The sequence below is a fragment of the Rhizopus delemar genome, genomic scaffold (genome assembly GCF_000149305.1).
Source record: "Rhizopus delemar RA 99-880 supercont3.3 genomic scaffold, whole genome shotgun sequence".
Classification (NCBI taxonomy): Eukaryota; Fungi; Mucoromycota; class Mucoromycetes; order Mucorales; family Rhizopodaceae; genus Rhizopus; species Rhizopus delemar.
The window spans coordinates 1,457,318-1,473,860 of NW_027137829.1; the positions used below are offsets into that span (position 1 = coordinate 1,457,318).

General features: G+C 36.3%; 4 protein-coding genes across 4 annotated transcripts; 3 read left to right on the forward strand and 1 right to left on the reverse strand.

Moving 5' to 3' along the window:
- Nucleotides 1-373: 373 nt before the first annotated feature.
- Nucleotides 374-9,260, forward strand: RO3G_04748 (uncharacterized protein; the record flags this gene model as incomplete). The annotated part of the gene is made up of 9 exons (XM_067659338.1): nucleotides 374-2,872; nucleotides 3,056-3,482; nucleotides 3,545-4,914; nucleotides 4,984-5,866; nucleotides 5,923-6,065; nucleotides 6,128-8,404; nucleotides 8,463-8,577; nucleotides 8,633-8,945; nucleotides 9,011-9,260. 9 exons carry the CDS (start codon nucleotides 374-376, stop codon nucleotides 9,258-9,260), a joined length of 8,277 nt encoding a protein of 2,758 aa, XP_067515439.1.
- Nucleotides 9,261-12,237: 2,977 nt separating this feature from the next.
- On the reverse strand, nucleotides 12,238-12,579 carry RO3G_04749 (uncharacterized protein; the record flags this gene model as incomplete). Its single annotated transcript, XM_067659339.1, has 2 exons — nucleotides 12,238-12,241; nucleotides 12,404-12,579. 2 exons carry the CDS (start codon nucleotides 12,577-12,579, stop codon nucleotides 12,238-12,240), a joined length of 180 nt encoding a protein of 59 aa, XP_067515440.1.
- Nucleotides 12,580-14,123: 1,544 nt separating this feature from the next.
- On the forward strand, nucleotides 14,124-14,285 carry RO3G_04750 (uncharacterized protein; the record flags this gene model as incomplete). The annotated part of the gene is made up of 1 exon (XM_067659340.1): nucleotides 14,124-14,285. One exon carries the CDS (start codon nucleotides 14,124-14,126, stop codon nucleotides 14,283-14,285), a length of 162 nt encoding a protein of 53 aa, XP_067515441.1.
- A 330-nt stretch (nucleotides 14,286-14,615) lies between these two features.
- Nucleotides 14,616-16,083, forward strand: RO3G_04751 (uncharacterized protein; the record flags this gene model as incomplete). Its single annotated transcript, XM_067659341.1, has 6 exons — nucleotides 14,616-14,703; nucleotides 14,771-15,162; nucleotides 15,208-15,421; nucleotides 15,469-15,524; nucleotides 15,575-15,621; nucleotides 15,675-16,083. The coding sequence occupies 6 exons, from the start codon at nucleotides 14,616-14,618 to the stop codon at nucleotides 16,081-16,083; spliced, it is 1,206 nt and encodes a 401-aa protein (XP_067515442.1).
- Between the last annotated feature and the right edge of the window lie 460 nt (nucleotides 16,084-16,543).

Here is a 16,543-nt window from a genome sequence, read left to right on the forward strand (position 1 = left end):
ATATGCCTGCCTGTTTCTGGCCTTTTATTTGCTTCGACTACTACTAAAGGCAATACTCTCACTTCGATTTCGTCTCCAATTTGGTAGAATCGGATTTTTTTCTATTTCAAATATACAGTATCATCATCAAAGATCATCAGAATTTGCAGTATGGTCACTCAAAGTAGGAAAACTTAAATTCAGAATAAGAAGACATCCGAGAACAGCAACAACAGCAACATCAATTTTGCCATTCATTACCATTCATGCCTCAGACGTTCACATTCAGTTGCATAATTTGGCTGCCTTAAGCTCCAAAAAGCAAAAGCAGCAAGCAAAACCAATAAATCCAATCAATAGACGACTGTCACGCATGGGCATTCCACCTCCTAGGATGCCTTGGTGGTATCCTCTTTCGTTGATGAAAGTGGTCATCAAGTTTACATCTGCACTACCAGCTCAGTTTCTTATGGCTGGACTTGCCAACTATGTTGACTTTGAAATGAACAGCCTTCAGTTTGATGTCGAAAAGTATGCTACTTTTACCATTCAACACACAAATTTCAGGTCGGTTTTATTTGCAGCAGTTGATCTACCTTCAGCACCTAGTAACAGCCGAGGAAAACGCAGCTTGTCCCTCCATGCAAGCCATCAACGCCATTCGATAAAACGTGCTGAGCATCTATTTAAAGAGAAATTTTTGGAAATTGTTATTACTTCAGGACCTATTTCCCTCGTGCAAATAGCATCAGCAGAAAACGAGGCAGGGAATATTGTCAACTTACCCTCTGGTATGCATATTGCAGTATCATGTCATTTTTCGGCAGGGTGCGTTACACTGAAAGATGTCGACGCAAATACAATGATCGAGACAGTCAAGTTAAATACCAATCATCTTTTGGAGCTGTTGAAAAGCATCAAACTGTCTTTGCCTCCAAAGCCTGCTCCAGCACCTGATCAAAACCTGGAGAAGCCGCCGAAAATTGTTAAACTACTTCACTCTGCCTCACTTTCCATTAGAGATACCATCATAGAGACAAAGCATGTGGAAGATTGTTTTAGTACACTCAGTATTAAGGATATGTGTCTTACTGGAATAGTAGAAAATGAGGTCTTGGGTATTGATCCGTATTTAAAAGCTTTATACACTACAAAGCTTATATCCTGGACAATCACTGACAACTCAATTGATATAACGAAGAGACGACTGACAGAAGTGATCGTTATACCCAGTATAGCATTCAACGCGACTATTTCTCAGTCTGTCTTGGCAAAGAAAAAATATGAACAGATGGACACTTTACCTGAGACCTTCATAGGCGTCTTGGAAGGTGATGATTTGATACCCAACAAACAATTTGTAAGTCTCTCTATCAATGTGGATCATCCAAAGATCTTCTTGGATATTTCAAAGAGCAGTACTTTCAAAAAACTATCATCCAATTTGCAACGCAGACAGGATGCTCTTCAAGCACCTTCAGCTTCACCAAGAAATTCAAAAGAATTTTACAATTTACCTCGTGCAAGCTTGTCTATCACAGTGGAATACCCTTCAATTTATTTCCGAAGCTTAGAAAAAAGTGTGGGGTTAATTTCATGGAGTGAGTTGAATTTTGATGTATCAGGCGCATACTTTGTAGAAAGAAACAGACCAACTTCCATCATTTCAAACTTTTCTGGACCCAACATATCCGCCACAGACCATACCACTCTTGCCGAAAATGAAGAAAAAATTGAATATCATGTAGGCTCAAGCACCATTCAGAAGTTACATTCTCCTACGCGGCCTTCATGGACAAATCTTTTTAGGCGAAGCTGGAGACCTAAAGAAGCAGATGGTGAACATAAGAAAAGTAATGCATTAGGATGGAGATATAGAGCTTCTTTGAGATTTATTATGCAGCATACTTGTCTGGATGCCATTGCAAAGAAAGAGGGGGAACAGCCATTGATTTTGATTAAAGATATTGAATTATCTGTCAAGGCCAATTTTAATGTTACTTTCTTTAATGAAGAAGATACTCTTCATCAACAGGTGAAATCTAGCTGGGATCCTTATGAGCAGCATCATGATATGAGAATTACAGTTGACAAAACTGTATTGAATCTTTACTCAGAAACAGAGACAGGAACAAGCCAGCTGGACTTCTGGGTAAACAACGTAGCAAATGAGATTAAATCCAATTGGCCATCAAAGAACAAGAACCCTTCAAATACCAAAGACCAGCGTATATATCAACATATCTTGACGGCACGAATTCAATTTGAATTAAACAATTCAACTCTTATCCTGAAAGGCTTGGATCAAGGCCTTAAAGGTAAGAGGCTTGTTCCTGAAGGATATATCGATAATGCACCTGAAGAAGACATAAATGCCTGCTTGGTCTTCTCTCTTGACTGTTTTTCTGTTCTCTTTAATGGGTCTCGCGTGTCAATAGCAAATCGTCAGATGCACAGATACAGTGCAAATTTTGGATCTATAAACAATACAGAAGCTGAAAAGGGTGGCAAAGAAAATGATCATGCACTTCTTGGCTCAGTTCGTGTATCGTTACAAGAAATGGCCATGAAAAGGATGTTTGGCAATAAAATAGATGACTGGCAAGAAAATGATGATAAACAGTCCATAGTATTATGGATCCCCAGCGTGAATATCAGAACCAATATGATAAAAACAAGCGATCATATATCACTTTCTCCTTCTATCGTTGTGAAAAAAATTGGTATTCAATACACCATCAGTAATCACTACGCGTTACTGATCACGGCACTTTCAACAAAGCAATTTGTCCAAAAGGTCATTAAAAAGGAGGACACGAGAATAAGAGAAAAAAAGCCGCCTAGTGTGGTCTTTTCCAAACTTCAACTTCAAGCAAATCGTACAGATGTTCATGTAAGTTTACCGGATACCACCAAGCTGTACGTACGCATGGACAGTCTAAGGACTGAATGGTTAAATGATATTGAACATTGTGGCGAGATACCATCTACTGCTATTAGAAATCTCACAATTTATGGAGTAGCTCCTGAGGAAGAACGGCAGTGGGAACAGCTGTTAGAAATAGACAATTTACAGCTTTCAATTGAAAAAGACATGGACTTGGCAACAGGTATGCTTTCAAAGGTGTGTCAGCTGTCATTGTCAAAGTTCTATCTACGCATACCTTACAAATATGAACTATGTCACGTCTTGGACAATGCAGTCAATTTGATGAAAGTAATTAAAGCAAGTCATTCTCGATTATTGAAAGGTGTTTCATTTTTGTACTTTGGTCCAACTGAAAAGAAAGAACCTATCTCGATCCCTGATATGAGGTTGATATGTGACTTATTTACCTTTCAACTTGAAGACGATCCATTTGAAGTCAGGCTTCGATCTATTTGGAAAACAGGTATTGTCGAACAAGCAAATCGTGTGGCTTTACAAGATGCTTTTGATCTGAAAGCAAAAACATTAACAACATATCAATTCAGTGAGGCTAGTGAAGAAAACAAAAATACGGGTATTATTATATTCTTTTTTTGTTCAATATATTTTTAAACTGATCATATCATGATTTATTAGATATAACGTATGATGCAAGAGTTCATGAAGCTTTACGAGGACTACAAGAACATAATTCAAAGTCATGGAAACGGCATATTGATACTGCCATCTTGAAAGAGAAATCTGCTTATGAAAAAATTAGAAATGCTGACTATCGAAGCTCCATTCTACCCGATCAACTAGGCGATGCATTAGGAAATGACGAGGGCATTAATGAAGATTATGCAAATATCTTTTATATCAACATCGTAAGTCTGCCACATTATTCACCACTGCTTGATGTTACAATCCGTAATACACATTTGGACTTTCGGCGTCCTGATTTTAACTTGGAAAAGACAAGAGAATTTATCTACGATCTTGGAAAGGGACAACCATTAGATACTCCTCTTTCAACCTTAATACCATTCCATTTGGATTGGAAGGCTGGAGCAACCTGGGCACAAATTCGTGATTATCCTCTACCTTTTGTTTTGGTACCTCCTACTTCACCTGAGGAAGATCGAGAACAAGAAAATATATATTCATGGTCTTTGTCTGGAAATTATGCACTTGCTGACACTTTAGGAGATCTTGATGCTACCCGCTGTATTAATTTAGAAGTTGTTAACGATCCAAACAGAGACACTCGATACTCTGTACAGGTTCCCCGTACAAGTACACCACTCAAGTTTTTCTCTACTGTTAACATTAGCGTACATACCCCAGGTCTTTCTTACATATGCTGGTGTATTCCTTATCAACCTGCCATCCAAGATATTTCCCGCATATTTGAAACGTTTACAAAACCTCCTATTGATCCATCAGAAAAAGTGGGTTTTTGGGATAAGATCAGATTAATTATACATACGCGTACAAAAATATCTTTTGCTGGAGGTGGTGATTTGGCAGTCATTATGAAAGGTTCAAGAAATCCTTATGAAATGAGCGAAAAGGGATTTGGTCTTGCTAAATTATGGAGAAACAATGTGGTTTGGTTAATAGGGTACGATAACCCTGAGGGCGAATTCATGCAAGTAACCAGTTGTGATTATGCCTTTGGTGTGCCTGATCCTGTGCATGGTGGCTTTAGTGCTCCTTATATTTTGCCCGTTGCTACTCATCGACCTGACTCTTATCCATCTTCTGCCTCTGTTTCCTCTTTAGATTCTGCTTCGATCACAAAAGAAAACAAAGACAATTTTTGCTTTACCAAGGTTGCTCTCAAGATGACAGGTGGTATTCGTATGGGTCTTGGTTGTCAATTAGAAAGAGCGTGTAATTGTGAACTATGTGACGAAAATAGTGATGTATCAACGAATGATCGTGAAGCTCATAAAAGGACTTTGCTGGAATTTTCACCACACTATAAAGTAAAAATGAAAACACCAGACAATGTTCATGAAGAGGTAAAATAAAAAAATCAAGCAACACCATACTTTTTGAAAACTGCTAATAAACATAACTTAATTGAATAGGATTACGATGCTTATAGAGGGTTTAGATCAGATTTCATTCACTTCTCGATTAGCATAGTCAAACTTACTGTACCTGAACCAGAAAAGGAAATAACGAATGTTGTCGGCAACTCCATGCATATCACACCTGGATTTTTGGACCATTTTGTATCTTGGGTCAGACTCTTTGGTGGTGCAATGAGTTACCCTCTTCGTAGTGGACCTTTATTTCCAAAGCTTGATACAAGGCCTACAAAGAAGTTTGGAAAACACATGAGTACACTGAAGTACAAAATTGTCATCAACCCATTAACGATTGGTTGTTTTGTGAAAGACGAAAATGTGGAAGCTGAAAATGTTGCTGTCCAAGAACTTGGTGACTCTGTGGGTTTAAAAGGATTTGTCAAAGGATTCAGCTTGGATATCCATCAACGTAGAGAAATTGTGAATATTTCAAATTATAAGTTAGATCAGAAGCGTCTAAAGGCAAATTGGCCTATACAAGAAGCAGAAATCCAGCTCAAAAATATCGATATTCGTGCTGTAAAAGCTCAATATAAGGCTATGGATGATAAAGAGGCTCATGCTGCTGATTCTATAAGCTCCTCTATAGAGACATCAAATGATTCTGATCTTGTTGCTAGTAGCGATGGCGAGGATGTACCTGACATGATGGAAGGCTTGAATTATCAATGTGGTAATGACCCAGAATCCTCAGAATGGATTGATTTGGATGATTTTGTAGAACTAAACATTGATACCCCCACTATACTTCCTTCTGTACAAGTGTTGCCATTTGCTTTCTCGCCTTATTTCCATTATATTCGCCAAACAAATCGAGATGATATACAAAAATTCAAATATTTGCATGAAACTCACGATTGCATTTTTGGAACAGCAGTCAGTAAGTATTTATTAATCAGAGGGAAAAAAGAGCATGCATTAATTATACGTGATTAGAAACTCGTGAAATGCAAGTCATTCTTTTGCAAGATAGGAAAACAAATATTGATATTCAAATTCGAAAACATCAAGCACGTCTACATACGAACGAAATGAAAAGAAAACAGCCAGGAATTGATGAAAAAGCTCTTGATGATCTTGTAAGATGAAATGACTATTTTGTTTTTTTGAAAAAAAATATTGACTTCTTTTTGTTCTTTAGTCTGACCAGATAGTGGAGAAAACAAGAGTCTTGTACGAAAAAAGAGAACTACTTCAAAGATACATCAAAGAGACTTCAATTCAAGCTATGTCTGGCACAGTTCGCGGCAGCACCTTGAGCGCACATTCAAATTCGGCCATCTTTGGAGAGGATTCGTTAAAGCAGTGGGAAGAACACTTGGGACACTTCAAAGTTCGTTGTATTGCTCATAATCCTCAAATATTGTGGAACAACTCGTTAAGAAACATCCTTTACCATGCTTTAGATCTTCGAGAGCACAGGCGTGCACTTTCTTATTATATGACATCGCGTACAGTCAAGTTTTTAAGAGACTTGATTGATGCAAGCCACGTAAAGCAAACAGATAGTGACGATCAATTTGTACTTGATAACGAGGAAGGTGGAATGGATCAATCAATGGTGCATGAATTAATTGAGAAGCTCCTATCTGAACAAGATACAAAATTATATGCTGCTAATGAAACGGACGAAGAACAAAAATTAATGGGAGAACATGAGATTGATGAAATAGATATGTCTCATAGTGAAAACATAAATAATCCGGAGATGCAAGCAAAGAGTATACCCAGCAACTATGTCATGAAGAGTAGTTATCTCATTGATCTGCTAAATCCACAAATTAGTTTGCAGAGTGATTGCGCACCAGATAATATTGTACTTGTAGCAAATGAAAGAATACAAGTAAAAGGGTTTAATATCATTGACGAGAATGAGTCTGATGTAGACATGGAATCAGTCAAGCACAGAACAATAGTCAGTTTGGATAATTTGCAATTTTTCGTAGCTAAAAAGGAGCAATTCGACAGTGTTGATCTTTTGTTGGATAACCACTACGGAGCTAGAGAAAGCGATCATTGGCTTGCTTGGATACCATCAGAGACGTTGATCAGCTATGTCAATACTTCAGAACAGTTCCAAAGAATTGGCGATCGGATTTCGGCTACTCTGCAGTATGACAAATACAATCAATTAAGATTGAAGACAAACTCTAGCGCTCTTTCTCGCATTCATCCCTTTGAGGAACGATGCGACTCTGTTCAACTTAGTTTTCCAAAATTCCATCTTACAGCAGATTCATCACAGTATAATGCTATTTATCAAGTTGCTACAGACCTCTTGCTCTACAAAGAACCTGCTAAACAAGAGCGACTTGCAAGGCTGCGTGAAATCATGATGGCTGCTGATAGATCCAGTCTGTTCGAGATCACTGAAAAGATTGTGGATTTACAAAACAGAGTACGCCAATTAACTTATGCTCGTGACCAATATCGACATAATATGGCTCTTCTTGATGATAAGCGAATTGGAGAATTCAAATCTATTAGACTGGCTCTGTTTGATGCCTTAGAAGAACTATATTTAGGCATGGAAGCTATTAAATTGATGCAGAGTAACCAAAGAAAGGACTATAATGAGCCTGAAACAAACTTGAAGTTGGTCTGTTCCATAGACAAGCTTGTCTGGGAGATGCTTTCTAGTGGCAAAATTCCTTTGTGCGAATGCACACTCACGAATGTAAGCTATATATTCATCAGCAAAGAAGATCACTCAGCCATCAACACCTTTGAAGTGGATATTATGCAAGTAAAGAACACTTCTCCCTCTCCTGTATTTGCAGACGTATTAGGGCCTTACTTTGATCCTCGAAAGCCCTACGACTTTACAAGACATAAGATGCTGCGTTGTTATTTTGTTACATTAGCACCTGTTGGTGGTATTCCCATTGTTCAACACTTGGAAACAAATCTTCACCCCTTACGTCTTCAGATGACTTATAACTTTGGTAAGGCTTTGGCTTACTACCTTTTCCCGCCTGAAAAGCGACAAAAGCAATCAGAACATGGTCCTTTAACTTCGTCCGCATCGGCACCATCCATAACTGTAAATGACCCTAATATTCAGCTTGATACCCCTCAGTTAGCTGGTTCAGCGATTACACTTCCAGTTACTGATAGAGATACAGCGAGATCGATAGCTTCTTCAAAAAGTACCGAGAGTGCTCCAGCGATGATGGGCAATAATGAACCTCATGATTTTGCTACACTAAACCGTGAAGATGCTGAATTTGATTTTTCTACAGACAACCAAAGTTCAGTGCCACAGTCCAGTAAACAGACAAAGAAGCAAAAGAAGCAAAACTCGCAAAAAATATCTAAAGCGTCAGATGATTTAAGCGTCATGAAAAAGCGAGCTTCAAGCAATCGTACTTTTATTCTAGTCAAGATTCCTGGCGCAAGACACTGTTTAAGTTATCAAGTAAGTTGCCATCTTCTTTTTTCTTAAAAAAAAAAAGTTAAATTATTGTCTTTGTTAGGGCCCCAAGGAAAAAAATATTGAAGATTTACGGGATTTTGCATTTGAGCAGCCTACACTTGAATTCCGTAATGAAACATGGTCCTGGTTTGAATTGATATCAAATATCAAAAAAGGTAAATCTTGTTTATTATTTGTAGAAATTGGTTAAGCTAAATCATTTTAAAAAAGACTTTATGAAGGCAGCATTACTGCATAACAGCACGGCATTATTGAAAGAGAAACTATTACGCCGACATCCTCGTGAGTTGAACACGATATCGGAAATACCACTTCAAAGTGCATCTGTCAATGGATCGAAATACTTTGTACAGCCAGCCCCAAAATCCAAAAGCCCAATAGAAGATCATGAAGAAAGTCAGTCGGATGACACTGAAGGATCTTCAGATGAAGATGTAGTATCTTTACATTCAGCCAATTCTCAAGATATATGGGATGCTGAAAGCTCAGAATCAAACACAAAACATTCTCACATTTGGTCGAGGTAAAAAAAATAGAAAAATACAAATTAGGTTTATGTTTTTTTTATTCATACTATTGTGCGAATAGATTAAAGAAGCCTAAAAAGCCCTCACCAGTGCCATCCGAATCAAAAAAATCAATCTCAGAAGGAAGTAGTCGCCGTTTGTCTGTAGATTCTCGCGATGCAGCACCAAAAACCTCCTCGCCTCGGCGACAGTCAAATTCTGCTCATCAATTTAGAGAAGATGAGCAATTCACCATAAAGGGTAAAAAATTACTTGGAAAATATTACAATGGCCCGACACAGTGGTATACTCCCAAATTAAAAAGCAAGTAATGATCGTAAATAGATAGAATCAATTGTAAATTGTATAAAAAGAAAATAAAAGAAGCCTATTTATTTCTTGAATCGGAATTTTGAAACAAATTTCTTTGTACGTGTTTGACCCTTTTGATCATTATCCATCTTTTGGATGCGTTTTTTTAGCGCAAGTTTGATGGTCCATAAGGGATGTAAAAGAGTACTTGATATTGTTTTGTAGGTAGATGTAGAAGATCGTCGAGTGTTTGTCTCGGTTTTCTCGCAGAAAAGGTTTTCAGAAACAGTGGCTTCTGTCATATACGCGCTTTCTTCAAAGAGCGGCGTGGTAAAAGGATTTGAGTCTTGATGGGTGATCATTTCAGGTTTCCGTACTGAGGTCAGTGAAAGGGTTGATACATCAGATAGATTTTGGCAAGGGATATCGTACCCCGCATTGCTGTGAACCAGTGAAGGATATTTTTCAAGATGAGTATTATCCATTTTACGCTGTTCTTCATCGCCTTTGCTTCTATAGTACGTAAATGACTCTGAGCTAATATCGCTATGCATGTCATCTATACTTGTCTGAAAATGTTCAAAAGAATATGATCTTTTTATTTGTTGAGTACTACAAAAATGACATTGGTTATTCTGATCCATTGGTAAATAGGTTGTATAGTGAGAACTTGTATTTGGCATGCAAAAATAATCTTCGTTGCTTCTCTGAGTAGGTGCAGAAGGTGATCTCATCAATCGTACTAGGGATCTTGATGCACTTAAGGGTTGACCCATCTTCATCTCTCTTATAGAAGTGGAATTTCGATAGGATACCTCTGCTATGCCAATTCCAGAAGTAGCACTGTAGAATGAGTCTTTATCATCTGATTCGATGTATTGAACAATATTGATTAACTCTTGTCGCGTATGAAGCGATTGCTTCATGAGGTGTAGGCCGAGCGAATTCATTGTATGAACCGCGTCAGAAAAATTGAGGATATCCTTTTGCGCTGTTTGCCAGTACTGTGCACACTGCAACATGTTTTGGGATTCAATCCATATCTGATTCAAGTAATTTGAAAATAAGTGTACTAACAGGCTTGACCTGTTTAAACAATCAATAGCATCCCAATCAGACAATAACTTTTTGTATTCTGCCTCAACAAGAAAGGATTCATTCGACATGAGTGTGAAAATGAGATTAAAGAAGAAAAAGATGTGCATTCTTGGTCACTTTATATGATCTTATTGCTTTGCATATAGGTAATAATGCAAAAAATGTTTTCCTTTTTGAGAAACGGAGTTTATAAAAAGAAGGTATGATGAATATAACGCCTAAAACTATAGTTTAATGATCATGTCAGTCAGAAGAAGAATAAATGTCTTTGATTTTCACAACGTCTGGTTATATATTATTAAAGCTTTGAGAAATACTTTATCTTCTTGTTTATTTGTTATTCTTTATAGCGAGCTCCCTCTTGTACTAACATTAATATGATGAGCACTCTATATAAATATACTATTGAATGATGTAGCCATCCTAGGATCCTTGCAAATACCAGATATAACAAAACTTGCATTTAACTATTCATGATATAGATCTTCTTTTTGTATGGTGTTATTCTATCATGAAGCATTAATACAGCATGTAAATCAGTACAGTTTTTATCACGATAATAATGAAGTAAAGCAAAATAAAGTTGTTTACAGTGCATTTTTATTTTATTGCACGTAACTTGCTTGATAGGTCTTTTATTAAATAAATAAAACATCTTATTTATTGCAAATAAGATGTAACACTTCCCAAATTGTGATGTATCGAATTCGTGCTGATATAAACTGTAAAGAAACATACTTAGCAAGATCAACAAACTTATACCTTCTCAACAATTACTGCAACCTTAGTTTCTATCAAATAACGAGAATGATCTATACAAAATTGTAACGAGTCATCATATACAAGCTGTAGTTAGATTTATAGGCTCAGCTAATAGTTACTAGGAAAGTACAAACTAGCCATAGGTCTTCAGGCTTTCATAATATCAGCTTTCTTGCTTTTTTTTTGCCGATGCTTTGTACTAGAAAGTACTGAATTAATGTTCTTTTTATTGACATGTTCATTAATTACTTTTACCGGAAGAAGTATACTTTTCAGGAACGTTTTCATAATCAGTGATAGAAACTCTTAAAATATATCTCATATTTTTAAGTTTTTTATAGTTTTGTGATGTAAGAGGTTACTTCAAGACTTTGTTCACTTATTAATTTTTTTTTATGATGATTTGACTTTTTCATTTTCCATATGAAACTCTGGTTTACATGGATGCTCAAAATGATAGTCGTTATGATTATGGTTACAGACAAATTTTATTTATAATTAAAAGAATTTAATGAGCGCGCAGTGTCTTCAATACATCCTAATCGCCCGAGTCAGATTAAAAGGAGCTTAAGAGAATCAAGAAATATTTTTTAGAATCAAATATGAAAAAAGGAAATAAGAAAATGAAGAGGCAAAGAGAAGAAGGTAGATTGTAGACATCAGTTGAGCTCTGGGCAACTAGACTAAATTTGTCTTCAAAAGAAATGATGAGATCCCGCTCCATCTCTACAGAATAGGTGTATCTATGGTCTTGTATCATTTCTACTTTCTTTTTTTTCATGGCATCATAAACGAAATTAGCTTGTTTTTATGACAAGATATGCATTTAACAAATACACATTGCTTTCTTTGTTTCCCTCAATGCACATTAAAAATTACCGCTTGTAACTCTATTATTATTGTTAAACGCAAAATTACAAATCTGTTAAGTAGCAACACAGGGCTTATATATGGGAACTACAAATTGAAAAAATTAAGATCGTACGATGATTATGCTGAGAATAATCTCTTTCACATGTATTTAATGCATCGGGTCTTTCTTTTCAACATTTTTTTTTTACCCCTGAGCTGACATCTTCTCTAATAACGTGAGAAACCATCATGCTCTGTAACCCTTTTTTTTTATTTTATTTTTTTTTAGCTATGAATAAAGAGTGATGAATGATTACATGAAAAAATAATAAGGAAATATACACATGTTATTATAATTAAAGGGCATAACCTTGATTTCTTATCAGACGCCGCCGCCACTTCGACTACAATCAAGTCAGTTTAATCCATATTATCAAGCATCATAATTTACCTAACGTCTCTTAATCCAATGCCATGATTGCGATGTTTCCAGTCATCACGAATACGATCTAAATTGGCCGAATCAGAAGTAGGTTCACCGGAAGGAATATAAGTTAATGGATTAGATACTGAAACAATAGATGCTGCTTTAAGCCTCATAAATGTGTACGTAGTGGCAGCGACCATTGTTGCTGGTACAGCCCTAATAAACAGTATTGTCTTTAATAAATGAAAAAACAGAGAGACAACATTGTAAATACCAATAGAGTGAGCCCTTTGGTGTGATTTGATGAACCATTTGTTTTAAAATTAAAAATTAAAAGAAGTGAAAGAAAAATGTTACATTTTTATAAAGAATAAACCTTGTAATACGAACTTTAGTTCATAATGCATAAAGCGTACAATACGGAAAAAGCCGGTGTGAACCCTGACACCTTTATTAACACAAGTCTTTTGATTTTTTAATAAGCGAATGAAAATGCTTCTTTTTTGTTTGTTACAATAATTCAATTCTATTTTCTTTATTTACAGATAACACGTCATTGAATAGGGCTGATCTATACCTTTAATGGAAGCAACACGCCACTTGTAGCAAAAGAATCATACGACTCAAATACTTTACTTTGCAATGATAACTCTATCTTTTTCCGCAAGGTCTTTCCATACCTGAATGTCCAAGTATCCATTTTTGTCTAATGCCCTTGATAGTAAATCAATCTGATGTGTACCACCCATTTCCATCACAATTCTTGGTAAACCGCTTGCGAATGGTTTATTGTGTTTTGCGACATCTATAATACGTCTGTGTACACAAGTACCTTGATTATCAGCAACCAATGCTCTAGGATCTTCCCAATTTTTAACATCGGGATCCAAGCTCTTATATTCATCATGCGTCACATAAGGCGGGTTGGAAACAACTAAGTGAAATGGTGAAGAAAAGGGTAAATTGTCAAATATATCTCCTTGTTGAAATTGTACTGGGTTGTTTAGTCTATGCTTGTGTACGATTAGGTTGTGGTTAGCAAGTTCGATAGCTCTACTGGATATATCGAGTCCAATAATTTCTACAGAGCCTTTTGGTAGTTGATTGGAAAGAGCAAGCGCTATACAGCCTGTCCCTGTACAAATATCGAGTATTCGCATCTTTTTTTCATTTTGGGCAGTAAGGTATGGGTATAGTAATTTAATCAATCTATCTGTCCACTCTTCCGTCTCCCACCTAAAGTATTCTTGTTATTTTCTCCATATTTTTCTGTCATTGTATAAAATACCTTGGAATCAGTGTCGGTGGCTTTGTTACAATATCTAATTCACAAAACGGTTGAGTCCCTAAAAGAATTTATTGGCAAAAAGATTGCATTAAAAAGTCTTGGATTTTTACCAAGAATATATTGTAAAGGTTTATGTTGAAGCACACGTTGATCGATCAAAGTATTCAAATGTTCCTTTTCTTGTTCTGTTAAATTAGAGTCTCTCCATGATTTTTTATTTCCACGGCTGTCAGCAAGTACTTTTTCCTTCAGCCACTGCAACTGCTTCTTAGCATGGTTAAAATCTCCATCGCAAGCAACCAAAAGTCTTTGAATCCACTTTGTTTGATTCATTTGAAAAAAGATAAAGTCACACTGTCTACGCTTTTTTTTTTTTTTTTTTTTTTTTTTTTTTTTTTTTTTTTGAAAAAAAGTCTTTCCTGCTTTCTTTTTGCTATACAAATTTTTTCTTCTTCAATGGAAGATAAAGACTATTCAGCTGTTCCACCACCACCTTCTCTTACCGATAAAGGCTCTTCAGTTAATTTCAGTGATGCCCTTTCTAGAGCAAAGGCTATTGCAGAGAAATTAAAGCAAACTTCAACACCAGTGACAGAACAATCGCCTTCTGGTAATTAGTTTAATAAAAAAAAAAAAAAAAAAAAAAAAAGACAAACAAATAATCATTCAAAATAGGTACTAAACGCGGATATGAAGACAGTTCTTCAACATCCAGTCAACAAAATGACCGTGAAATTAAAAGAAACGCTTACGATACAGGATCCTCTAGGCCTTCATGTACTTATAATTTGCATTTGCAAAAAGAAAAAAAAAGGCTCATCTTTCTATTTATGTATAGACACGTCGAATGAGCCACGTCGATATGGCTTAGGTTCAGAAGAGAGAAGACCAACGCCTAATTATGGCACAAATTCAAGTCATCAAGAAGAATACAGTGTTCCTAATCACATGGTTGGATTGCTCATTGGTAAAGGTGGTGAAAATTTGAAAAAGATTGAACGTTCATCTGGTGTTTCAAAAGTTCAATTTGCTCAAGGTAAGAAAAAAAAAGTTTTTTTTTGTTTTTCTTTTTTTAGAGAAAGGGTGCTGATTATGTTATTCAGATACTTCTGGACCAGAGAGAATTGTTTATCTTGTTGGGGAATCAGACCAAATCAGCAAAGCACGCGATATGATTCGACAAATGGTAGACGATGCAAAGGCAAATGAAGCAAGTCGTACTGCACCACCCAGTGGTTATCATCATTATCAAGGAAATAATAATGCTAATAATACAGCAACGATCAGAATACCTGTTCCCAAAGTGGGTTTAGTGATTGGTCGTGGAGGTGAAACGATTCGTGAATTTGAACAACAAAGTAGAGCCAAGATCCTTCTTCCATCCGATAGTTCAAATGATGTTAATAACGAAAGAGTAATCACGCTTATTGGTGATGATGCAGCAGTTCAGCATGCAAAGCGTCTTATCGAAGAAATTGTTTACGGTTCACCTAACGTAAGTTTACTGTAGTGATGAAGAAGAATCTAATATTTATTTTAGCTGGCTGCACCTCGTTATTCACAGTATGGACTTGGTCACCCAGGCAACCCCAACGATCAACGTATTTATGTGCCTATTCCAACAACTGTAGTTGGGCTTATCATTGGGAGAGGAGGTGAAACTATTAGATACTTCCAAGAACAATCAGGAGCTCGAGTTAAAGTTGATTTGACTGGAGATCCAAACGCTGAGGAACGTAATGTTTGTATTACAGGTAATTGAAGAGAGACTATCTAGATTATTTTATCTTAAATTTAATAGGCGAGCCACAAGCATTGGCTGTGGCTAAAAGATTAGTAGAAGAGAAAGTAGCCGAGGTAAGAATGTAAAGGATCATAACCATACATTAACTAATACTTTCTAAAAGGCAAACCCTGAATATGCTGCAAAATACTCTGATCCTAGCTATACAAGGTACATGCACTAAAGAAATGTTTAATTAAGTGTTTTGACGCGTGCCTATATAGTTTTTACGAGCAGCAATTTCAGCAATATGATTATTCACAGTACTACGCACAATATGGCTATGATCAGTACCAAGCCTATGCTCAATACAACTATGCAGGATACCAAGCCCCACCAGCAGCAGGAGCTCCTCCAGCAACGGGAGCAGAAAATGGTACAGAACCCAATGATGTAGCAGAGGCTGCTGCTGCTTATTATGCTCATTATTATGGACAACCACAGACTCAAGAGCAAAAAGATGCTTATAATCAATGGTTCCAACAATACTATGGACAATATTATAATCAACAGCCATCATCACAGCAGCAGGATGTTGAATCAAAAGAAGCCTCATCCTTAGTGGAAGCTAAAAAAGAAGAGGAAAAGGAAGAGAAATCGAAAGACGATGAAGATGATAGTAAAAAAGAATAATTATAATATTTTTAACCTTTGTTATTTGTCTCTATGTCTTTTTTATGCTTTGTTTTGTATACACAAAAGGGTACATTTATTAGTTGATGTAAGCTGCAGAGAGATGGTAAGTTTAATAAGATTGTATATCAGGAATGGACTCAAACGTCCAACTATTTATGCAGTAATTTGTCTAGACAATAGCTCAGCATTTGAATAATAATAAAATAATGAGAATAGTGGGATTTATTAAACGTAATTCTTGTTACCTCACTTACACATATAACATTTCTATCCTATCTTCTTTTTCTCCTTTTGTTTCTTTCGCTTTCTCTTGATACCTATATTGCTTATCAGAGACTGCGGTATCAATTTTTAAATCTCTTTTATGGAAAACAGCAGATGCATAACGAGGAGATAAATCACCAATTGTTGTAGAAAGCGAATGATACGCAAACCTTGTTCAACATTAATTGCAAGG